Consider the following 25,234-nt stretch of genomic DNA (forward strand, 5'->3'; position numbering starts at 1 on the left):
GGTGAGAGAACAGGCGCCTCTGTGCCTCCCCGAGCCCCCTGACCGCATGGGGCCAGGTGCATTACTGCCTGCGGGGTGATACGTGAAGAATGCAGCTTTGAGCTCTCTGAGAAGCCGGCAGTGTGAACTTCCACCCTACACACACCTGAGCTGCGGCAGTACGGGGAGCTCCCTGGGGTCGGGTCTACAACCGCACAACTAAAGGGCGCGGGGGACCTGGAAAAGCCACACCCGAGCCAGGCAAGAGGAAGAGAGGTTCTACCAACTGGTTGCTGAGCCACAACCCTGGGGCTAGTCACCTTCCAGGGGTTTAGAAGGTCACGAGAAAGACCCATAGTAAGAACTTGTGTCCTCACCCCCATTCTGGAAAGGTCTGCCCCACCTGTGTGCCAATGTGGGGGACTCCCATGTGGTCTGAAATCCACAGCCCTTAGTGTCGGCCGTGCCGGCCTTGCCTTTTCCTCGGGGGGGGGGGGGGGGTCCTCCCCGCCCTCCTGGGCTGCTCCCATCGAGGCTACCCACAATCGGGGGGCGGCGGGCGTCCCGCGCTCTGGTTGGAAGCAGGCACTGACCTCTTCGGGTTCATCTGCCTCCTCATCCCGGAGAACCATGTCCAGGATGTTCCCTTTGATCTTGAAGTCTCGCGAGGTGCTGAGCTTCATGTGCTGCATCAGGTTCACCTAGGACAGGACCAGGCTGTGGGCATGTTCTCCTCTGGCCAGAACAGGCCCCGCCAGCAACGGCCTCAACAACCCTTCAGTTCCTCCTTAAAGCGCACACACCCATGGCCTTTTCCCAGAGTTCCCAAGTGATAGCTGAACTCAGGGCATCAGACCACGAGGAGCAAAGAGAGAGGGTTCTATTTTCTTTCCCACCACTCTGTGCTGCTTCAGTCTGCGCAGCCCCTCCCAGGTCCGTGGGAACAGTGGCACGGCTGTGTGTGTTTACCTTGGACTTCTTCGAAAGGTGGATGAGGAATTTCTCATACTGCTCAATGGCGAAGATGAGATTAGGGATTGGCTTGGTTTCTCGGAGAACTCTGGCCTGCAGGGCAAAGAAGGGAAGACCTGAGTTTCAGATTCAGAGGTTTCTGAAGTGTCCTCTGAAGCAGTCGGCGGCAGGAGAAAGCTAGTCTGTCTGCCAATCAAACACAGGGTTCCTTATGTTCTGGTAACCTACGATTTCCGGCAGTTAATCTCGTCAGAGGACTGGAGAGAGCACTGAATCCCCGTCGATAATCCCCTGGGATTTACGGTTTTGTAGACCACCGGCTGAAAGAAGGGCCTCTTGGAGAAATCTGGTTGTGTCCCTGACCTGATACCCCAACACCAGGAGCTCATTCTGGTGCACACTGCTGTGTTTTTTTAATTTAATAAAGGCCACGAATGAGGATTTGGGGGGAAAAAAAAACATGACCTTGGAGATAATTCTGTATCTGAACATTAAACTTTTATTTTTCTCAGGCCCATGTCTTACAGTATGATGCACTGTCAAACCCATTTAGCTAGTCCACTTGGTAGGCATCTCGGTTTTTTCAGGACTTGCTTTTACAAACAACACCGCTAGGACCCTCCTGTACGCGGGCTTCTAGCCTCCACTCCTGTGGGAAAGGGCACGAGTGGGGTCGGAGCTCCTGAAATTCGGCAGTTGCCCCCAATGCTGCGGACGGGACCTTTGCCAGCAACGTCCTAGAGCGACCTTGTCCGTGTTCCCGCCCTGCCCCTTTCATTTCCTTTAGGGAGCATCTACTGGGCTCATTAACTTTTCCTAAAACAACTCCCTCCCAATGAGAATCCTAAACCATTGTCATTTTTAAAGAAAAAGCTTAAGATGTTCGAGGGCTTCCTAAATAAAATATGTGGCTTTTGGTTCAGAGGGAAAAAACGCTCCCTCTGAACACAATCTGAGCTGAGCAGCAGCCCCACACACGTTTCGGTAAGAGCGTTACGAGCTACAAAGCACATGGCCCGCAGCTGACCAATCTAGGGCATTTTCATCCCCCCCAGGAATTGCTACCCGTTTCTGCAGGCTCCCCCGGCTCTGGACAACCACTAATGTACGTTCCATCTTTCTAGATCTGCCTGTCCTGGACCTGCCCTGTAAATGGAATCCCGCCACACGTGGGCTCCCAGGGACTGGCTTCTGTCCCTGCATGCAGTCACAGTTGCCCAGCACCGTGTCTGCGAGCGGCAGCTGCTTACCATGGCTGTGGCAACCGCGGCTGCTTTCCCCTTCTTCTCTCCTGTACATTTCAGGCTCTGACTTTTCTTGTTCTAAAGACACAGAAACAGATTCTCTCATTGCCGGAGATGATGGTGGTAACTTCCTAAGAATGCGATTACGGCAGAATATGGGGGGCCTCGTAAGGGGACCAAGTCTGGGCGAAGAGAGAACCAGCGGCAGATGCTGGAAAACGGGGAACATTTTGTAACGCTTTATGATCCTCAGATATTTTGGGGGTCTTGTTGGGAAGTTTACAATCTTGCTCTTAGTACTAGCACATGGAAGTGAAGGCAGGACTGACTGTTCTTACACCAGGCCAGCCAAGAGGTTGGTGACAATGGGGACTGTTAGGATGGCGGCAGGAATTCGATTTCCCCACGGGGCAGTTGGCTCCAAGGGTTTCCTTGAAGGAGAGGAAACCAGAGGTGGCTCCCAGGGCCTTTCGTCTTTCCATTTAGGGACCGCAGACACGTCTCATGTGCCATGTGGTTACGAGCTTGAGGAAGGTTTAAAGATTCTAGGAACACGTACCTGTGTTGTCAGTATCGCAGAATAAAGAGCTTATTCTGGGCACAGAATAAGGGAGCCGAGGATAAGGCAGCAGAGAGTACAGACCCGCACCGCATGTGAGCTACACGAAACATGGGCACTTCTACCTGAAGGGGCGTTCTGTGCCTGCCTGTGGATGAACACGCCTGCCCCACGCCACAAGTCAGAGAATGAGAAACAGAGACCTGAAAATGGTGAGAAGTGTACCACTGGAACCACGGGAGAAGCAGGAGTCCATGTGGCATGTCCTGGAAACTGAGAAATGGCAGGGACTCGAGAGGGGCCGGTGTGAAGAAGTCTACTTTTAGCTTTGGAACACAGGGTAGAGGGCGAGGCCCTTTGAAGAGAGGGGCAGGGAGGCTGCCATAGACAGGACTCTGCTGAGACTCCTTCAATCAGTCCCTGTCCACTGCCCATTCCTGGTGATTCAGGAGGACTGAAAATCCCAGCTGGAGGAGGTATCTTTTATTTATTTTTTATTTTTAAAGATTTCACTTGTCAGAGAGAGCACAAGCAGGGGGAGTGGCAGGCAGAGGGAGAGACAGACTCCCCGCTGAGCAGGGAGCCTGACGTGGGGCTCAGTCTCGGGACTCTGGGATCATGACCCGAGCTGAAGGCGGATGCTGAACCAACTGAAACCCCCCCCCCCCCCCACGCGCCCCAAGAGGTGTGAAGAGGCAAGCTCGGAGCAGGACGCTAAGGGGTTTGCAGTATTGGTTTTCGTTGCTTGTGTCCCACTGACAGAGACCCAAGGCTGTGCGGGGGAAAAAAGAAGCGGCTTTAAGAGAATAACAGCTCTCTGAATCACGTGGGAGATGCAATCCTGGTTTCTGGCTGAGCTGGAATTAAAGGAACCAGAGGCTTTTTGCCCAAGGTTGCTCACGAAGCACGTCTCACCGTCCGAGGAGAATGTCTGGCTGTGGATCAGCCGACTCGTGTATGGCTTCCAGTCAACCGCGGGTGCGGCTGAGGAGGGCAGCCTGAGAATTAGCGAACTGGTTTCTGTGTGATGCGGGGAAACAGTCTAGGAGAAGCCTGGAGACTCCCAGCAGACAGTGCTTGAGAATGGGCTGAGAAACACCAACTCAAGGCCCTCTAACAGCTCACACGCCCACCAGCGTCAGCGGGTCCTGGAGCAGGCGCTGGCCAAATCCAGTCCCTGCTTGCCTTGTCCGAGCCGCTGCCCAGGCGGCCTGACCTGCCCCTCTGTCACGACGGCAGAGGCGGGCAGCGTAACCGACCACAGCCTGCAACGTTTACTCTCTGGCCTCTTAGAGAAAACGTCTGCTGACCCCTGCCGTGGGGCCAGACTACCTGGGCTCAGTGTCTGCCTCTGGACTGGCTCTGTTCTTTGCATTCGCCTCTCCTCCTTTCCAGTTGCTTACAATGGGCAACTCCTGACTCACGAGGTAGTGAGGAGGATTAAGGGGCTGAGGGAGAGAAGCCTGACCTAACGCCAGGCCAGGATCCTAGAGAGCCCGGGGAAGGTTCTCTGCGTGTTCGCCGCTCTGGTAAAACGAATATGGTCTTACAGCACTAGTTTCCAAGCTGTACTCTTTGGACTGCTATTCTGCCAAACGGCACTTGTTATTTAAAAAAGGAAAAAAAGAAAAAAAGTTCTTGAACTTGAAAAGTACACGGAACGTATTTAATCAGCGTGGGACCTCTCGGCCACTTCGCTGTGCTCATGAGTACCGTGAATCTGCAAGGTGAGAAACATGTACAGGTACTTGCTCAGACTCCTCCTTTCTGAGGACTGTCTCAGTCTGTGCAGTCAACTCTGTGAAATGGGGCCTTCCTGGAGACGGGGAACTCCAAACCTAACCAAGGAGAGGAGGGATACATCCCCTATTCAGACAAGAGACGGGTCTGACAGGACGGCACCTACGTGAACATTTCTGAGCAAGCACGCACGCGAGATTAAAGGAGAGGCCAGAAGCAACAGCTTGGTGAGAGCAGGCCTACGCTGTTGCCAAACGGGAGGCCTGACCCAGATCGCAAGCGTGGTACAAAGGCAAGATGACAGAACCTTAGCTAGCAGCGCACGACTCGGAGCTCCTCTGGCCCAACCCAGGTGACTGGCCCCTGGGTCACGGATGCACCAGGGGAGGGGAGGGAGCCCCCTCTGGCACAGAATGAAACAGTTACCGATAGGAAGATGCGTCTGTGCACAACCCAGAGGTAGAAAGCACGTGGGCACCGCTACAAAGCGGTCCCAATCCACCGCTGTAACAACTGGTTCTGGACTTTTGGCTGAGGTTGACTCAGTGCACATCTGCTCGGTTCGGTGAAGATGAGTAACGGCCTGTGATACTCTTCACTCGACCTGGGACTAAGTGGCCTCGGGAGACCGTGGGTCGTCATGTATTGAAGCCACAGGGTCTCAACTGGAGGTGATTTTGCCCTTTTGGGACATTTGGCAATTTCTAGGGGCATTTCTGGTTATCACAACTGGGGGCCGCTACTGGCATCTGGTGGATAGAGGCCAGGACGCTGCTAAATAACCCAGAATGCAGGTTAGAGGCCATACATCAAGGAATTATCTGGCTCAAGAGATGTCCATAACGCAGAGGCCTACAATCCCCGTTTAATAAGCCAAAGTAACAATCGTCAGGTATGACAAGAACCTGGTGGGATCTGTGACTGGCGGACACTGAAAATTCCTCCTAGTCCTGCAGGAGCCCATTACTTTCTTCATTTAGGAGGAGGAGAAAGGGGTCTGGGCACCGGACAAGACTAGCCCACCTGCCCTCCACTCCGTGGAAGGGCTGGGCCCCCACGTACGCGCACCATCGGACGTCAGCCTTCACGTGCCCCCTGCTACTTTACTCACTCGCCGCAGGACAGCCCACGGCTTGATTTAGAATCAATACAAACCAAGTCACAGTGCCAGCAGGCATGTTCCTTCCCTGCTCCAAATGCCAGCGGACCACTTTCTCCAAATTAAGAACTTTTTTCTTTGCATGACTAAAGGTTTCTTCGCTGTAAATACCTCAAGCCTTGGCTTCCACTTCCAAGTGAAACCTTTGGTTTACGGCAAATAGGGAAGAAACTGCATGGACACTGGGCTCCGGGACCACGCAGCCCCCCCGGAGACACAAGTCCCTTCCTTCAGGCAGATCTATTCTGGTACTGAGTCACTTACCTGTATGTAAGAAATGAAAGAATAGCATAGGGGGGTCAGATGAGAACCGGACAGTTTCACCTGCAGCAAAAGACAAGGAAACCAACGTAACTGCAGGAAGGGACGGCTTCCCCCATTCCCAGGAAAAGCATCTTCAACTCACCAGCTTTTCCATATTTTTCGGAATTCCTCCGGCGCTCTGACACACCTGGAGATACTAACCAAAGATTCCCAGATTAGCTGACATCCTCGGTCAACGTCCCCGTCCCCGGACGCCTGCAGCAGAGTCACGAGCTAAGGGAGTGGGACTCGCTGCTGGCAGCCGAGGGAAAGGAAACAAGCTCGCACGTTCATGGAGAATCCTAGCACTAGGCTGCCTCTGTTCCTTCCTCAAAGCTCCTGAGCCTCCCAGTCACAGACAACGAACGAAGGGCTTCCGTTTCTGACTCGTTATCTTACTGCCGTAAAAGCTCTTCAGGCCAGTGGCTCCTGCATCTAGAAAACCAGTGACTTTCCTGTTTTTCCTTTAAAAATGCCAGTAAAGAGAAGAGGCTTTCAGTATTTCCAGCAGGGAAGTTTAAGAGACAAACCGTGTGGCCAGAGCCGCATCTTCTGAGATGGCCATGCTGCTGCTTGGGGACACCACACGGCGGTCTACCGTCCTTTCTGGGTTGTCTAGGCCCTTCTAGGTATTTAACATGGATCACTGCTAGAATCAGAACCACATCACCCGTGCCTACTTCCTGCTGAGTGTCTGCTGAGGACCACAATTATTCCAAGTGCAGGAGAAGGGTTCCCTGCTGACAGACACTAGAGAGCATCAACTCAAACCCAGGGCAGAACATGCCTCGCATTTAAAATTAATAACCTTTCTCCCACCCATGCACCTGACCTGTAAGGCATTTAACACCTACTTGTTAAAGGAACAAAATAAGGAATAAACACCTCTTTAGTGCCCAGACTGGTTTGAAATAGTACCATTTTGCATGCAATGAAGTGTCTGCTGAATTCTACAGCCGTAGATTAGATTAAGTCCTAAAGAGGCGCTCACTCTCAAGCGGATGCCACACACTTAATGCCCGCCCCCCCAAAAGGATGGGGGAGACCTCTAAAAGAAGATTTAGAATTATGCCGTCAACTGCTATTTTTTCCTGGCCTTTGGAGACACCCGCCACCCACTGACCAAACCAGAATCAAACCACAGCCTGCACAGGGGTAGGCAAGAGCTCTGCAAGGGGGTCTTCCCCCGCGGAGAGCGGGGCCCTGGCTGGGTCTCCAGCTGGCTGGGGCGACAGGGCAGGAGGGACGCGGGTCATCTCCCGGATACTCACATATCTAACAAGTGCTGTGAGAATGGTGTACATTTTGCAAAGGTCCTTTAACAAGATGTCCACACAGCTGCCTGATGGCAGGGCCGTCTGTACGAGCTCGTGGAAGAAGGTAAGCAGAGTTCCCAGCTGCATGATGATGGCTTTCTCGATGGGATGATGTGGGCGGGTTGCCTGAGAGGAGGGCTCTTCTGGAGGGAAATGAAATTGGCGCACTCAAAACCACTGACCTTATTTTCTAGTTAAAGTGAAGGAGATGTAGAAATCTACTAAGCGTGATGAAACGGGAAGTTTTTGCGGACAACGAGCATGCAATCCATCATGCACGGTCAATCAATAGCCCTTCTATCATAAGCCACACTACCGTCTACTTTTTCCATCGCACTGGAAATCCGGCTCAAGCCAACTAACAAACGAGCTGCACTTTCCCCCGCTCCCTGGCTTACGAGCTGCACTTTTACGCAACCTGGATTTTACACAATCTGGATTTTACGCAATCTGGATTCTGGGGACCCGCTCTCATCACAATCCTTGTGACTCCACCCTGAGCGCACCTTACCTGAGACAATTTCTTGGCTCACTTGTCCCTTAAGCTTGGTGATCAGCCAGTCCACTTCTTCTAGGACTTTTTCAGCCTGACTCAGAACAAGCAACTGTAAAAGAAAAGAAGGCCTGGCATGACTCCCTGCGCGCAGCTGTTGGAGCAACAGAACCACCAGGTCCGTCCAGAAACACGAGCCACTACAGTGTGCTCTTCGCAGGGAGAAACATGGGAGGAATGACAAGGCCGTTTCCCATGGCTTGGTGGTCCACACTTACACACACAGTAGGAGCAGCTGTTCTCAAATTCACCATCGCGAAGTGGTCCGTTTTCTCTACCTCTACATCCTGAGGAGGCAGAGACAGAGGAGATGGGATTGCAGGAAGGCTGGGCTCCGAGCTCCAGCCCCAGTCAGCGTGTCGCAGCGAAGGCTCGCTGCCGTACCTCGTCTATGTCTCCGAGATGCCCATGGATGTCCTGGGACAAGTCACGCAGCAGGGTGACGGGACTCTTGTACAGAACGTGGAGGCTGAAGAGCAGATTCATCAAGCCCTTGCAAAACGAAGGGTCCTCTAAGAGTGGGAAGGAAAGAAAATGAAAAGGTAAGCTCTGACCCAGTCAGTCTTCAGGGGACAGGGGGCCTAACCAGAAATGCAGCCTGTCGCGTCCCACGTATGCTATCCCAGCACTGGACACAGTCGTCCAAGGCAGCTCTCCCACAAGCTACACTCCTGTCCACAGGGCCAAACAAGGCAGAGGTTTCCTATCATTCTCCGGTCACTGTTGCTGAGGAACTAGTGCCCAGATCAAGAAACAAAACACTACCAACACCTCCAGAAACCCCCTCCTACCTCACTTGCCCCAGCAAGGCACCTGCTCTCCTGACTTCTACCATCACATCTGGGGTGTCCGATTTTGAACCTGATCCAAATGGACTCATGCGGGAAGCATTCCCTCTCAACGGGTCTGTGCAATCCCTGCGTGTTGGGTGCTGGTGGCCTGCCATTCTCACAGCTGCTCAGGGTTCGGCTGCCTATGTGCATCGCCACGCCTTCACCCCCTCCACTGCCGACCAACACGTGGGTTTGTTTCTACCTACGGACACAGTGCGGCCGGAAGAACCCGGCGGCCTGCAGGGCCCAGAGTGGGGCTGCTGGACCGTGAGCACACACCGCCCAACAGTCCTCCCGTTGGCTACACGAACGAGGCCTTCTGCCGGTGCTGAGCGGGAGGGCCGACCACTCTGTGTGCTTACCAGCCACGGGCATGGCTCTTTTTCATTTTGGTCACTCTAGTGACTGTGTAATGAATACCTTTCCTTTTTTTTTTTTTTTTTTTTAAAGATTTTATTTATTTATTTGACAGAGAGAAAAAGATCACAAGTAGGCAGAGAGAAGGGGGAAAGCAGGCACCCCGCAGAGCAGAGAGCCAGATGCAGGGCTCGATCCCAGGACTCTGAAATCAAGACCTGAGCTGAAGGCAGAGGCTTAACCCACTGAGCCACCCAGGTGCCCCAGTACCTTTCCTTTTCTAAATACCATTTGGAAATGATGATTTTACATAAAGCCTAAAAGGAAACAAGGAAGGAAACTTACCCTGGTTGTTTTCCTTGCAAATCTTTGATGTCCAGGATAACATCTGCACAAACTAGAGAACATTCAGATATTAAAGAAACATGCCACGAGACAGACAAATCTAGCTGTTGTCAGACGACAAGACACCTTTCCAATTTTCATCACCTGCCAAAACGTGCGCCTGCATCTAAGGTGGAAATCTACTAACAGTGTAAAAATAAGCCAAGAATGATAAGAATTACAAATCCTTCTCTTGTAATGCAGTAACATCTGACTCAATTCTCAAAGTCTGGGCGCTCATGAAGGGCTGAAGGTTCTGGCATCTAGGCTCTTGCCCTCTAAGCTTCCTCCTCCCACTCCCACCATGGTCCAGGGCTAACGCGCCTTTCCCTTTCCCATGCCTCACACACTTCACATCAGAGACATCTTTAAGGAGGTCAGTCTGCCGGGGAGATGCAGGGGACGAGAGTAAGATCTGGCTATGAAGAGAGCAGGATCAGCCTCTAGGAGCCAGAAGGCCAGAGGAGGCTAGAAAGGAGCAAGGGAAAAAAGGAAGCAGCAGCACCCCAGATGGAGTTTTCTCAGGTAAGGAGAGGAGGCTCTAGGTCTTGGGACAGCAGGGCCCTGCGCTGCCAGACGCACATTCGAGCTCACTTTAGCAGCTCTTTGGAACAGGTTTTCAGCCATAAAGGCAAAGAAATGCAGTACGCTTAAGTACAGTAATAACTCAAAGTTTGACCTCTTGGGGTAAAAAATAAATTCAGAGGCTAATTCTGAAAGGTCTCTGTGAACGGATGTAAAAAGGTCTCCAGAACACGGTGTTAAAGTAATAAGCAGGAGGCAAACAAGCTTTTGCGCGAAGACGGACAGGGCTGGGAATAAGAATCCATGTTCATATTTGCTTCCGCAGGAATAAAGAAACTCTTGAAGGACACATCAGAAACAAAAAAGGTTATTTACTTATTTGGGCGGAGAGAACGGAGCAGGTGTCCGAGGACAGGGGCAGCAGGAAGACCGTTCGCTGCGAATCTTACCATTTCCGGTTCTCAAATGACAGGACTTTATTATCCATTCAAGATGAAATTTTAAAAAATTTGGGCGAGAGTACCTCAAGTTACAGGGCTAGGTGGTTCATGCATTTTGAATGAGAAAAATTATCCTGTATCTATGAGCCTTTCCAAGTCCATCTACTTTCCCTCAAACCTCCCCCAGCCCGCTGCCCCCGTGGCTGTTTCCTTCCTCGTGTTCTGTTTGCTGCAGCAGCAGGAAACAAGGAGGCGGAAGGCAGAGCGGGAGGAGCGGCCGCTGCTAGGACGACAGAAATGGCTGGGAAGAGAGACTTTCTCTGGGCCACGGGTAGTAGGAACAGGACGCTAGGGCTGGCTTTGCAGCACTCCGGCACCGCCCAGGCTACAGTCCGCTCAAGACTAGCTCTTCTGGAGGCAAGGGCTCACGTGGGGAGCCGGTCTTCCTCACGGATCGGGAAGCAGATGTGGTCGGAGCACACAGCCCGAGGCATCAAGGGTGCTCTACGGCATCCTACAGGGGAATTGCTCCACAATGGATCAGACCTACAAAATGGGGCCCCTCTCTTCCCTGTGTGTGAGCGCTCAGGTGGTCCACGTTTCTACGGACGTGTGCTTACCTACGTGCACATACACACAAGCCATCTCACAGAGTTCCTTCTGCTTTGGGACTATAGTCACGCTTTCTGACTTAATCCCCTTTTGCTGAATTTCTCCCAAACTTCGTACCAGCTGACCTTGCTGAGAATGTCAAGTGCTCCATGTCAGCTACCTTCATGATAATTCATACACTTTCCTCTTAGAAAAGAGCAAACATCAAGAGTGAGTAAAAACACAAGCTAAGAAGGTTGAAGTAACCAAAGATAAGATCTTTTTTCCAGAGTGCTCACTGCTGACAAGGGTCAGGGCAGCGGCCAAACCAAGAGCGGTGTATGCTCATGCCCTCCACGGCTGCACGTAATTACGTCATGGTAGAAGCACCATATGAGAAAGGGTGCATTTTCCAGATCTTCTACTACTTAGAGATATAAAGAGGACAGTTAGATATATACAGTTGATCCTTGAAAACTACAAGGGTTAGGGGCACTGACCCCCTTAGCAGTCGAAACTCCATGGAGAACTTCTAACTCCTCAAAAACGTCACTACTGATAGCCTGCCATGGACCAGACATCTGCCTGACCCATCGTATCAGTTGTCAAGTAGCACTTATTCTGTATGTTGTAAGTATTATATACTGTATTCTTACAATAGGTAGGCTAGAGAAAGGAAAAGGTTATCGAGAAACTCATCAGGAGAAAAGATATTTACAGTACTGTGCTGTATTTATCAGAAAAAAATCCAGGTGTAAGGGGACCCACAGAGTTCCAGCCTGTGTTACTCAAGGGTCAACTGTACGTCTAAGATGCAGGACTCCTGGCCTTCTGAGGGGGGCTGCCGGAGGGCTGCAGCAGCAGTGCTCCTACCTGAGGGGAGGAGGGCTCCAGCAGCTTGGACAAGTTGGAGAGAACAGTGACTAGCAGGAGGGCTTCTTTGCTGTTGAAGTCTTCCTCTTGGCTGCTAAGTAAGTTCAACAGAGACCTCTGGGAAAGGAAGGTACACGCGGAAACGTTAGCAGGCATGTTCCTGTCACGGAGAAGAGACATCTAGCCAGAGACTCCTAAGGCCGGGACAGAAAGGATTCAAAGCGATCAAAATCCCAAGGGGACAAAGCCTGAAAATAAACCTGGATTGAACAAGTCATTTCCTACCCTGTTCTCGACTCAAATCTGAGTGTTCCCTTGAAAACTATGGACTCCTCCTCCTCTAACCCTCTGCCAAATGGGCGTTAGGAATGAACAATGCAGTGCGCCCAACTTTGGAAGGCTCGTAACCCTCTGAGGCCCTCCGCGGACGTCGGGCATGGACGGTGCCCCGGCCCCAGCTCTGCCCCGCCTTCCCTTGCCCTGTCTCCCTCTCGCCACCTGAAATACTCTTTTATCTGTCAGCCGCTCTCCCCACTCAGGGAAAGCTCTCCAGGGGGAGGGATTTTGTTTTTCTCCTGTTACACCCCCAACACCTAGAACAGTCCCTGGCACATAGCAGGAGCTCTGTAATTGTATGTTAAAGAAATCCTCTGTGACAGAAGATCCTGATTTTGTGACAACCACTGGTTAGAGACTGGCAGGCTTCACTGTCCGGTCTGTGCAATCCGACGAAGCCAGACCATACCACACGCATGAGGCAAAGACATGCTCCATACACTAATGGGCCCCCGGCCACCTCTTCTTATCAACTCAGTGACTCTCGGAGGCGACGGTGCCACAGGCCATCACCTTCACGCACAGAGCTATGTCCTGCTGGTTTGGATGATGACCCAGAAAGCCCAACCTTCTCGCTCGCTGTCTGCCCGCCCCCACCAGCTGGCCCAGCCGACAGTTCCCCTGCAGGGCCATCAGGCAAGCAGGGCAGCGTGCCCGGGCCTCCTACCTGGAACTGCCGGATCTGGAACGCTGCTCTGTGACTGATGCTGTCTTCCGCCTCTTCTCCCTCATTATCTGTGACATCTAGGAAAGGAAAAGAATGTGATCTTCTTTGAAATGGACGGACTTCCTATGCTTTTTTGGCCTTTTAACATTAAGCCAAAATTTTAGAAAGCCAAAAAAAAAAAGTAAGTCTGGGGGCAGATTTAAATGTATTCCTAACGCTCTGCAATTTTGTAGCACTATCTTTCAATTTGCAGTCACGTGTAAAAGCCGGTAAATGCCAATTCTGAATCCACTAGATGTCACTCCTTAGCAACAAACATTAGGACTGCTCTCAGGTGTCCTCTGGTACATGAGCAAATAGAATCTAGAGGTTTGGTTAAGAAAGAGAAACCCACAGGAAGCCAATTTAGCAAAGCTGAAATGCTCACCCAGAGCCCTGAGAAAGTGGTGGGTCTTGGGCTGATAGAACAGCGACACAGCACCGAGGACCTTCTGCAAGCCCTCCAAGCACAGCAGGGAGATGCTCTTCCCTTTCTCTTTCTTTCCTAGATCTTCCACTGAAGTAGGGATGGAGGTGTATCTCCAAAGTAAGACCCTGAGGAAAAGAAAAGTAGTTAAGCAGAGATTTTATTTTTAAGTCAGCTCTACATCCAACATTGGGCTGGAACTCATGACCCCGAGATCCAGAGTCGTACATTCTACTGGCGGAGCCAGTTGGGCGCCCCAGAGAAGTGATTTTATTAATGTCAGGTTCAGGGAGGTACAGTTTTATATGCCATAAAATTCACATCCTGTACATGTACCGTTCAATGCATTTTAACAAACTTATACAGTTGTGTAATCATCCCCACACCCAAGGTATTTCTGTCATCCCAAAAGCTCCCTTACACCGCTCTGTACCCCGCCGCCGATTTTCCAGTCACTGATCTGATTCCTCTCTATGCTTTTGTTATTTACAAAACAGCAGGTAAAAATGGTAGCTCTTCAGAGTCTAGTCTGCTACTAGCATGTGCTTCTGAGAGTCAGCCGTGTGGCAGCATGTGTGGGTGGTTTATCGCCCTTATGCTAAGTAGCATTCCCCTGCACACATGCACCAGTTTCTCCACTCAGCTGGATAGGATGTGGGAGTTGTTTGCAAGTTCTATTATGGACAGAGCTACAAATCACAAACCTTTATATGGACAGATGCTTTCACTTCTTTTGGGTAAATACCTAACAGTGAAATGTGTAGCTCATACTAGGTGCGTGCTTAACTTCTGAAGAAAATGCCAAACTGTTTTCTCAAGCGGTCGTACCTTTTTACATTTCCATCAGCGGTGTGTAAGAGTTCAAATGCCTCCATATCCATGATATTTTGGTATTGTCAGTCTTTTTGTTATGTTTTAGTTTATGAACTAATTATTGTGTGTCCTTATTTGCCACCTACTGGTCTTCTTTTAAAGTAGCTGTTCAAATATTTTGCCCATTTTTAAGTTTGGTTGTTTGCTCTCTTAAACTTATTTAAGCTTGAGAGTTCTTTATATACTCTGGCTACCAGTCTTTCATTAGACATGTGCTTTGCAAATATTTCCTCATCTGTGACTTGTCTTTTAATCTCCTTAAGAGTGCTTTTCAAAGAGCACAGTTAAATTTCTTTTTTTTAAAATATAGCTTGTGCTTCTGGTGCTCTAAGAAATCTTTATCTAAAATAAGATCACGAAGATTTTTCTGTTTTCCCCTAGATGTTTTACAATTTTTGGTTTTACATTTATGTCTCTGACCCATTTTAAGTTAAAGTTAATTTTTTATGATGTGTGGAATGAATAAAGGTTCATTGTTTTGAAAAGTGGATGTCCAGCTGTTCTGAGGTGCTTGAGTGGCTCAGTTGTTAAGTGTCTGCTTTCAGCTCAGGCCCTGATCCCAGAGTCCTGGGATTGAGCCTGGCACAGGGCTCCCTGCTCAGTGAGGAGCTTCTTCTCCCTCTCCCCTTCCCCCTGCTTCTGTTCCCCCTCTCACTGTCTCTGTCAAGTAAATAAATAAAATCTTTACCAAAAAAAAAAAAAAAAAAAAAGGATGTCCAACTGTTTCAAAACCATTTGTTGAAAGAATTTTTTTCTCCATTAAATTACTTTATCACCGTTGTAAAAAACCAAATGAATGTATTTGTGGGATCTATTTCTGTTCTACTCTGCTCCTCTGATTCTGCCAATATGACACGATCTTAAATAAAGTAACTTGATATGACTTGAGAGCAGGTAGTGTGAGTCCTTTAACTTGGTTCTTTTATTTCAAACTTGTTTTAGTTAATCTAGGTCCTTACCTTTTCCACATAAATTTTAGAGTCATCTTGTCAATTACTAAAATAAAGCTTGATAGAATTTTGATTAAAATTGTGTTGAGGGCACCTGGGTAGCTCAGTTGGTTAAGCCACTGCCTTCAGCTCAGGTCACGATCCCAGAGTCCCGGAATCGAGTCCCATATCGGGCTTCTCCTGCTCTGCAGGGAGCCTGCTTCTCCCTTTCCCTTGGCCTCTTCCCCTGTTTGTGCTCTCTCCGTCAAATTAATAAATAAAATCTTAAAAAAATAAATAAATAAAATTGTGTTGAATCTATGGGTCAATCTGCAAAGAATTCACACCTTGACAATACTGAATCTTCTAATCTGTGGACATTTTTACATTTTACATAAAATCCATCTTTACATTTACTTGGGTCTTCTTTGTGCTCTAATGCTTGAGTTTTCATCACATAAATCTTACATGTTAGATTCGCAAGTAAGTTCACATTTTGTGATGTTACTGTAAATGGCCCTGTTTTTAAACTTCAATTTTCAATTGTTCACTGCTAGCATGTAAATAAAAATACAATTTTAAAAATACTGCCCTTGCTTTCTGCAACCTTGCTAAATTGCTCACTTAATACATCTAGTAGCTTTTTAAAAATGTCTTTGGAATTTTTTATGCAGACAACCATAATATCCCTGAAGACCCTATTATTTCTTCCTTCCCACTATGGATGCCTTTTATTTCTTTTTCTTGTCTTACTGCACTGGCTATGCCTCCAGTATAATGCTGAACAGCAACAGTGAGAGCACAGGGGAGAAAGCATTCAGTCCGTTTAATCATTAAGTACGCTGCTGACATAGGTTTTCGTGGATTGATAAAATTCTCTTTTATTCCTAGTTTGCTCAGAGATTTGATCACAAATTTATGTTGAATTTTCTGCATCTAGTGAGATGATCAGAGTGTTTTCCTTTAGTCTGTTGATATGAATTATGACTCATTTACACATTTTGAGCCAACTTTGCATTCCCGAGAAAATATTGTGCTTAATTACATCATCCTTCTTACAACTACTGGGCTTAACTTGCTAATATTTTTTATATGTATATTCATAAGGGAAATTGGTCAGTTTTCTTACGATGTCTTTGACTGGGTTTTGCATTGGGGAACTGCAGGCCTCATAAATGAGTCAGGACATGTTCCCTCCTATTTTCTGGAAGAGTTTGCATAAATTGGTATTCTTTCTTTCTTCCTTTTTTTGGTGGGGGGCGGGGGGGGGAGAAGGGAAAGGGAAAATCTTAAGCAGGCTACACATCTAGCACAGAGCCTGATGCAGGGCTTGATCCCATGACCCTGAGACCATGTTCTGAGCCGAAATCAAGAGACAGATGCTTAACCGACTGAGCCACCCAGGTGCCCTATATAATTTCTTCCTTAAATATCTGACAAATTTCATCAGTAAGACATCTAGGTACAGAGTTTTCTTTGAGGGAAAATTTTGAACTACAAATTCAATTTCTTTTTTTTTTTTCTTAAGATATTATCATTCTGTTGAAGTTTTTATTTATTTGCTTTGACAGAGAGCACGCATGCAAGCACAAGCAGGGGGAGTGGCAGGGAGAGGGAGAAGCCAGCTCCCTGCTGAGCAAGGAGCCGGATGCGGAAGTCAATCCCAGACCCTGGGATCATGACCTGAGCTGAAGGCAGATGCTTAACTGACTGAGCCACCCAGGCATCCTAAAAGATTATGATTTTAATCAATCTCTACACCCAACGTGGGGCTCGACTTACAAACCCCAAGATCAAGAGTCACATGCTCCTCTGACTACCCAGCCAGGCACCTCTCAATTTCTTCAAATAGGCACAGGATTATTCAGTTTACCTATTCCAGAGTTCAAAAAAATTTGTCCATTTAAGCAATCCCGTTTATTAGCATACTGTTACTATAATTTTTACTGTCTGTAGAATCTATAGCTACTATCTCTTCTTCCTCATATCTGATATTTGTAATTGTATCTTCTCTCTTTCCCTCATCAGCCTGGTTACAATTTATTGCATTTACTGATCTCAAAGAATCAGCTTCTGGTTTTATTCATTTTTCTCTGTTGTTTCTTTTTTCAATGATTCTATTTTGTCTTTATTACTTCCTTCTACTAACTTTCATTTTAATCTGTTCTTCTTTTCTTAATGTGGAAATGTACAGATTTGATTTTTTTTCCTAATGTAACCACTGACAGTTACAAATTTCTACCTAAGCACTGCTTTAGCTGAATCATACAAATTTTGAAATGTAGTGTTCATTTTCATTCTATTCAAAGTATTTTCTGACTTCTGACTCCCTCTCTACGAGTTATTTAGAAATGCACTTAATTTCCAACCATACAAGGATAATCCAGTTGTTTAAAAAAAGATCATTAAAAATTAAAAATACTTTGCTACTGCTTTCTTGTTTAATTCTATTGTGCTCAGAGAACATACTGATTTCTATTTTAAACATGTGTTGTTTTATGGCCCAAAACAGGGTCCATTTTGATGAACATACCATTGCACATAAAAAAAAAGTGCATTCTGAAGCTGTTGTTCAATATTGTATAGATACCCATGAAGTCAAGCCGGATGACAAGTGCGGCTCAAGTCTTCTAGGTCCTTCCTGATATTCTACCTACCAGTTCTCCACTGATTCCTGATGGGGGATGAGCTATTTTTATCCCCTTCAGTGCTATCAGTTTGTGCTTCAAGCATTTTGGTCCTTTGTTCTTGGGTGCAGATACAGCTAAAATTGTTATGTCCACCTGCTGATGAATTAGTCATTAGGTAACAGCCCTCTTTATTCCTGGTAAGAAAGTAACATTTTCTATGTGCCTAATGCTCCACAGTAAAGCAGGACTAGAAAAAAAAGACCCAGAACTAGTGAGCGCACTTTTAAGGCATGCCCAAGTTCAAACGGCCTTCAACTCCTCCCCCAACTTCCCCTGTTGGAGATTCCACAGCAAGTGGAACAGGTTTCTGAGGGGACAGTGACTTACCGTGTTATATCACAGAGATTCTGAAAGACCTTCTCCGGGTTTTGGCCATCAGGGCCACTCACATGCCCCGTTTCCTTGAGCTGCTGTACCTTCTGCAGGGCTGCGCTCACCGCGTGGCGCATAAACTCGTTGCTGGACCTCAGAACAGAAAGGCTCTCTTCGTGGCTTTGGGTACTGTCCCTAGAGAGAGAGAGAGAGAGAGAGAGAGAGAGAGAGAGAGAAGAGATTCTGTTACTGCTACTGAGATCCGGAATTCGGTTTTAAGAGCAGAACCTAGGAAGCTCTTAACCACAGCCTCCAGGCAGCCCATGCCGGCCACTGCCACAGCTTCTTTTTACGACCCTCCTTCTCAGGGTGACCTCCTTTCCTCCCCTCCCCCAATTCCTTTACTTGGTAAGATTTAAATGCCAGTTTCCTACATGTTTTGTTACTGTTGTTCCTTTTTCAATTCATTGGTTTTTCTTTCTTCCCTTTTTATCTGTTACAGTGTTCAAGCTACTCACGTTGATTTTCCTAGAATACCTTACTGTGATCCATTCCTAACTTTTCGTCAGTAGGCCACTGTTTCTAAATTTTTTCTATTAATAATTCAAGGTAGTTCTTTAAAGGAAGACCTAGAATTTGCCAGCTTTCATGTCAAGAAGCTTACAAACCTCCTGACTTATTTATTACATATACACTCAGAACTGGGAATCCAAACTAGATAATACTAGTAAACCTGTTAACTATCTTTACTGCACAGATGTCTTTAAGCACTGTTACAAACTTACCTGAAGAGAGCAGTGAGCAGATCAGACACAAATTTCATGGACCAAAAACTTTCCATTTTGTTGGCCGTTTTAGTTTTGCCTTTACCAGCTTTCTCGTTAAGGATGTCAGAGAGTTTCTTGTAACACATAAATAAGCTCAGAACCTCCTCAAACTTGCTCTTACTATATAAAAGGTATAAAAGGAAAGAGACCATTAAGGTCAAGCATCAGAATACTGTGGTTTACTTTCACAGCCAATAATAAGAACATCACAATGTTTCTTCAGATGTTCTCTTTTAAACACATTATAAATGAATTAATTGGCATTAAGTTCCAGATCTCTCTAATTCATCTGTGTTATTTTCTTCCTCTCTTATTTCTACCAGTCAAGGCTGAGCATGAAAGTCCAATACTACCAACCAAACCAAATTTCTCTATTGAAGTCAGAACTTCTTGAGTTCAGGGTCTGGGAACTTGGAATAAATGAAAGTCTGCCACCCCTGTGGTGTATGTTTGGTGTCCTCTGGTAGAAAGAGCAGTTTGGTCTTAGGCTAGATGTCCACGTAAGAGACAGTGTCACAGCCTGTGGTCTGTCCAGTGCCCACTGTACTGTCAGAGTTAAGAAACAAACAAACAGGGGCGCTTGGGTGGCTCAGTAGGTTAAGCCTCTGCCTTCGGCTCAGGTCATGATCCCAGGGTCCTGGGATCGAGCCCCACTTCGGGCTCTCTGCTCAGCGGGAAGCCTGCTTCCCTCTCTGTCTCTGCCTGCCTCTCTGCCTACTTGTGATCTCTGTCAAATAAATAAATAAAATCTTAAAATAATAATAATAATAATAATAATAATAATAAAAAGAATTTAAAAACAAACAAACAAACAAAAAAACACAACATAAAACGGGAGTATTCAAATTGCAAAAAGAGTTGTAGCAATACCTTACCTAAAATTACTTATGGAGAAATTATATTCTATTAGAACCTCACAAATTCCCATCACAAGAGAAGCACAGATATTGTTTTTGATGCCAACACCAGTGCTCTGAGAAAAATCTGCTGATTTATCCTAAAAGAGACAAGGTAAAGATTAATGAGCTACGGGGGCGCCTAGCTGGCTCAGTGAGAAGAGCGAGCAAATCTTGATTTCAGGGTTGTGAGTTCAAGCCCCATATTGGGTACGAAGTTTACTCAAAAATAAAATCTTTGGGGCGCCTGGGTGGCTCAGTGGGTTGGGCCACTGCCTTCGGCTCAGGTCATGATCTCAGGTCCTGTGATCGAGTCCCGCATCGGGCTCTCTGCTCAGCAGGGAGCCTGCTTCCCTCTCTCTCTCTCTGCCTGCCTCTCCATCTATTTGTGATTTCTCTCTGTCAAATAAATAAATAAAATCTTTAAAAAAAAAAAAAATAAATAAAATAAAATAAAATCTTTAAAAAAATTAGTAAGCTACTAAAAACCTACATCACCTGAGATTAATCAATTACCAGTTCAAAGTCCTCTAGTTCACTCTTAATCATTCTACTAGTAATAGACTCCAACATATCCTCTAACTCTTGGTAGAACTCTTCTTCCTCCTCCTCTTCTTCCTGCTGTAGGAGCATCACTCTACTCTTATACCAGACCAAACAGTGCTGGACACAACACAGCAGATGATCCTGTAGAAGAAAATAGTAAACATTTTTGAGTGTTTAAGGGACAACTTAGGAGGCTGTGGGTAATCAACAGATAAAATTCTTACCCATAAGGCTAAAAGAAGTTCCTCATTAGCATCACAAACTAAGTCAACCCCAATTAACAAAACTGGAAAAAATTGAACCAACAAAGGCATCCTTTCCGGACCTTTCCCCAAAACTGGCTTTGTGAGTACTGGACACCTCAGACAGCAACATCAGAATGTGCTACTTCTGATCTGGTGGAAATACCATGGAGACTGTAAAGTGAAATTCTCTGACCCTTGAGTCCCACAGGCTGTTTTAAAGACAGGGGCTTATGTTGAGGGCATCTTTAGAAGACCAACAGAGCATCTCCATCTCATGGCACATACAAGAAGACCCATTTATGAAGGCAGGATCTGACAACTTAGAGACCACTTCCCTCCCAGGTCACGAGCTCTAAGTTACTTGGGATAGTGAAGTTTCAGTTTTCATCTCTTTTCCCTGTCTCTCTGAGGCTAGAACACAAGAACAGAAAAACAACCTATCCCAGTTCCCCTGAAGGTTCGAGAATGCCAATTCTAGCTCAGCATAAATCATACACTCCCCGCCTCCAACTAATGAAACAGGTTCCCTGGGTTCATCTGCTACTGGGTGACCTTCATTCCCCATTCCAAAGTATATTTTAAGTATATTATATAGTCAAAGAGTCATAAGTGGGAGACAAAATGCTCCTTGGGGAAAGTGATGGATGTCTTGATTTAGTAAAGTGCTGACACGGAGCTATCTTACTGACAAATCCAACATGGTGATGGATCAGGAAAGCTAAGGAGGGACGATTTAAGAGTAAAATTTCATTGGGAGAACCGGAAGAGTGCTTTCAGGAAAGAGGTCTCTCCTGAAGACTGCCTCTATCAACAAGGTTGATGTTTTCACTTAACAGTAAAAATAATGGTTATAGACGGACCAAAAGACTCACCAGTGGTTCTTGGAGAGAGATCTGATCTCCTTTGGTCAAAATACAAGCTTCTAATTTCAGAGGCGGCAGCACATCAGGTTCTGGCTCATAGAACTGTTTTAACTATATATGGTAATGAAAAAAAGACACCACGGCTCATGAATGCTTTTCACTTCTTTCACTGGTCGAACTAATGGTACCTTTAAAGTCCAATACCTTCTAAGATGTATTTCCCAAGTGTCCAAAGAACAATGTAGCAAAATTTGTGTTGCTTGGCCTCAAGCATGTCCTTTACCCTTGCTTCAGGCATCATGTGAGATATTCTTTCCTACTCCATTTCCACTAACTCTCCAAAACACATCACACACTCTCACACCAATTTGTAAACCTGCATAAGCAATCAGCATTTTCAATATAGCTTGATAGTTAAGTAGAGGCTCCAGAGTCAGAATGGCTGAGTCCAAGTCCCAGGACAACCACTTATTAATAATTTTGGTAAAAGCATCCATGCCTTGGTTCCTCATCTGTGACGTGAGATTATTATTACTATAAACCAATAAGGCTGTATAAGGATTCAACATGCTTACACATGGAAAGTGCTGGAAAACAAACAAACAAACCCAAACTCGCTACTTAGTACATAATAGTGCTCAAGAAACAATAGCCATTATTTTTCTTCTTTTTACTTTTGAAGTCTGCACACTCTTACTGGCCCATATACTAACCTGAGTTGGGAAGCATTGTTCTATGGTTTCATCACAATTTTTTTTTTGCTTGTTAAGTGTGTGAATATTGATGAGCTGATTATTACAGTTTGAAATGTACACTATAGTTAACAGGATATAAATTTTATTATAGGATCAGGCTTGAAGCCCAAAGGAAAGCTTTTGATAAACAGTATAGTACCTTCCAAATATTTCTACACATCTGAGATCTTAACTTCAAAGGCAGCTTCTTCGGTAGAACTATAACAAAACAAAGGCATACAGAAGTGGGGGAAAAGGGAGAGAAAAAGAACTTTCATTTTTAGCAAGATGGTAGACAAGGCATCTGGAGAAACCCTCCTGGCAGAGAACAATTTAAAAAATTGTATCAAAAATTTTAAATAGATAGCTAAAATGATGAGAAAATGAGAGAAGTCCTCAGACATCTGTTTATATTAGAAAATGTCATAAAGTATGATTCTAGCAACTACATGAACTGAACTCTGAAACTGGTGTTAAGGCAGCACCTGCCAATCCTGGAGGCCGACAGCTATAGTTGTAAGGTTCAGGGACCTGAAGACGAAGCCTAGGCCGGCCCTCATGGGGGAAAGGCTGAATCAGAGAACCTCACACAAAGCTGGAATTCTCAAAAGGAGATATCCTTTATGGATAAGCCTTAAAAAAATAAATCTACCATATGGAAAAGGCTGGTAAGGATATGTACCTAAATGAGCCTTGACTTTAAGTAGAAAAGGGAAAAAGCCGCCCCACCCTCAGGAATTTCTAACCATAAGCTAGTCTCCAAATGTAGTTTGGGCTAGAATTCACATCACTTTTGTGGTCTGAAGAAAAAATAAGCCAAAAATTCAAAGTTTAGATTAAAGAAACATAGCACATACCTCCCAAAAAAGGGAAGAGAAGGAGGAAGGGAAATAACTAGATAATTTCAAATTTTATACAAACTAGAAAAAGAGGAAACAGTCCTCAGTCATTTTAACAGATGTTAATAATCATTTAGGTCATATTAAACCAAGAAGTTCAGTATGAGAAATAAAAATTACAGGCCATTCTCTTATAAACATATATGTAAAAATTCTAAATGAAATACTAGTAAGCTGAATCCAATAATGTATAAAAAAAAAATCAGAATCAGTTTGGGTTTATCTTGGGGAGTGCAATGTTGGTTTACGAGATCAACTAATACAAATCACCATAGTAACACATTAAAAAAAAAACATACGGTCATTTCAATAGATACAAAAATGCATTTGCCAAAATTTAAGACACATTCAAGAGTAAAACAACAGATCTGAAATGGCAGAAGAAAAAAGTAAACTTGAAAACAGATTATGAGAGAATATCACATCTGAAGGGTCAAAAATACTGAACAAAAATGAATCAAATCTCAAAGCTCTGTGGAACAAAATCAGGCATTTCAATATACATACAACTGAAGTCCCAGAATGAAAGGAGAGGGGCGGAAAAAATATTTGATGAGATAATGAGTGAACATTTCTTCAATTTGGTGAAAAGAATAAACTTATAGGGACGATGGGTGGCTCAGTTGGTTAAGCAGCTGCTTTCAGCCCAGGTCATGATCCCAGTGTCTTGGGATCCCACATCGGGCTCTCATCGAGTCCCACATTGGGCTCCTTGCTTGGCAGGGAGCCTGCTTCTCCCTCTGCCTCTACCTGCCACTCTGTCTGCCTGTGCTCACTCTTGCTCCTCTCTCTGACAAATAAATAAATAAATAATATCTTAAAAAAAAAAAAAAAGAATCAATTTATAGATCCCATGAAGCTTAATGAACTCAAATAGAAATATAGAAAGAATCACATGTAAACATACAAACTCTTAAGACCCTAAGACAAGGAGAAAAATCTTGAAAGGAGCAAGAGAAAAATGACATAGAAAATACAGAAACCAAAGACACGGTAATTGGTTCACTCAGGAATTGGCTCCTTGAGAAACAATGGAAACCAGAAGGCACTGGAATGATACAAGCAAAGTACCAAAGGAAAACACTGTCAACTAAGAATTCTATTTCCAGTGAAACTATGCTTCAAAAATGAAGGCAAAATGATGTATTTCTATATAGATGAAAACTGAGAGAAGTTCCCGCCAGCAGACCTGAACAGCAGAAATACTAAAAAATGTTTTTCAGGCTGAAGGGAAGGTACTGAAGATGGTAAAGCTGAGTACACAGAATGAAGAACATCAACAATGGTAAGAAGCTGGTAGGTATGACAGAATGTGTCTGCACTACTTTTTCTCTTAATTTCTATAAAAGACATAATATAACTATTTATAATAAAATACAACACCATCTTGCTGGGATTTCAATATAGATACAGTTACATATACATAACATAGATATAACATAGACATAGTTAACATCTGTAATGTGTTATAACCATATCATAAAGGCCGGAGGATGGATCGAAGTCCCTATATTTTACTGGAAATGTATCATTATTAACCTAAATATATAGTAATAAATTAAAGATGCACACTGTAACCTCCAGAGCAAAATTAAAAATACATTAAGAGGGGCATCTGGGTGGCTCAGGGGTTTGAGCGTTTGACTCCTAGTTTCGGCTCAGGTCACGATCTCATGACCAACCCCACATTGGGCTCTGTGCTCAACAGAAAGTCTGCTTGAAGATTCTCTCTGTACCCCCCACTTGATTTCTCTCATGCGTGTTCTTGCTAAATAAAGAAATCTTTAAAAAGAATTTAAAAATTAAACTATAGTTAAAAAGTCCATAAAAAATAAAATAGCAAAATATCAGACCTAAATCCAACCATAACAATAATCACATTAAATGTGAATCGACTAGACACTGCCATCCAGAGGGGTATCATGTTGGATTAAAAATGCAAGATCTTTGCTTTCACTTCTTTTGGGTATATACCCAGAGGGGAAATGCCGGATCAAATGGTAATTCTGTTTAATTCTTTTCAAGAACTGCCATACTTTTTTCCACAGCAGCTGTACCATTCTCCCTTACCACCATTAATGCACAAGGGTTCCGATTTCTCTATACACACCCCACCACCTGTT

General features: G+C 45.6%; 1 protein-coding gene across 4 annotated transcripts in view; it reads right to left on the reverse strand.

Annotated features, from left to right (window-relative positions):
- Nucleotides 1–25,234, reverse strand: part of FANCI (FA complementation group I) — an 85,815-nt gene that overhangs the window by 787 nt on the left and 59,794 nt on the right. For 2 of the 4 annotated variants that reach the window (XM_059180020.1, XM_059180021.1), the window contains exons 20-37: nt 21,488–21,589; nt 20,341–20,511; nt 19,804–19,925; nt 18,887–19,048; nt 18,117–18,296; nt 13,259–13,425; nt 12,832–12,908; nt 11,829–11,945; nt 9,361–9,412; nt 8,210–8,337; nt 8,044–8,112; nt 7,784–7,877; nt 7,228–7,415; nt 6,060–6,113; nt 5,918–5,977; nt 2,202–2,273; nt 949–1,044; nt 573–680 (exon numbers count right to left, since the gene is read on the reverse strand). In XM_059180020.1, the coding sequence (XP_059036003.1) occupies nt 573–680; nt 949–1,044; nt 2,202–2,273; nt 5,918–5,977; nt 6,060–6,113; nt 7,228–7,415; nt 7,784–7,877; nt 8,044–8,112; nt 8,210–8,337; nt 9,361–9,412; nt 11,829–11,945; nt 12,832–12,908; nt 13,259–13,425; nt 18,117–18,296; nt 18,887–19,048; nt 19,804–19,925; nt 20,341–20,511; nt 21,488–21,589 (2,019 nt within the window). The other 2 variants (XM_059180022.1, XM_059180023.1) reach the window with 2 other exon arrangements.

Source organism: Mustela lutreola, chromosome 7 (genome assembly GCF_030435805.1).
Source record: "Mustela lutreola isolate mMusLut2 chromosome 7, mMusLut2.pri, whole genome shotgun sequence".
NCBI lineage: Eukaryota > Metazoa > Chordata > Mammalia > Carnivora > Mustelidae > Mustela > Mustela lutreola.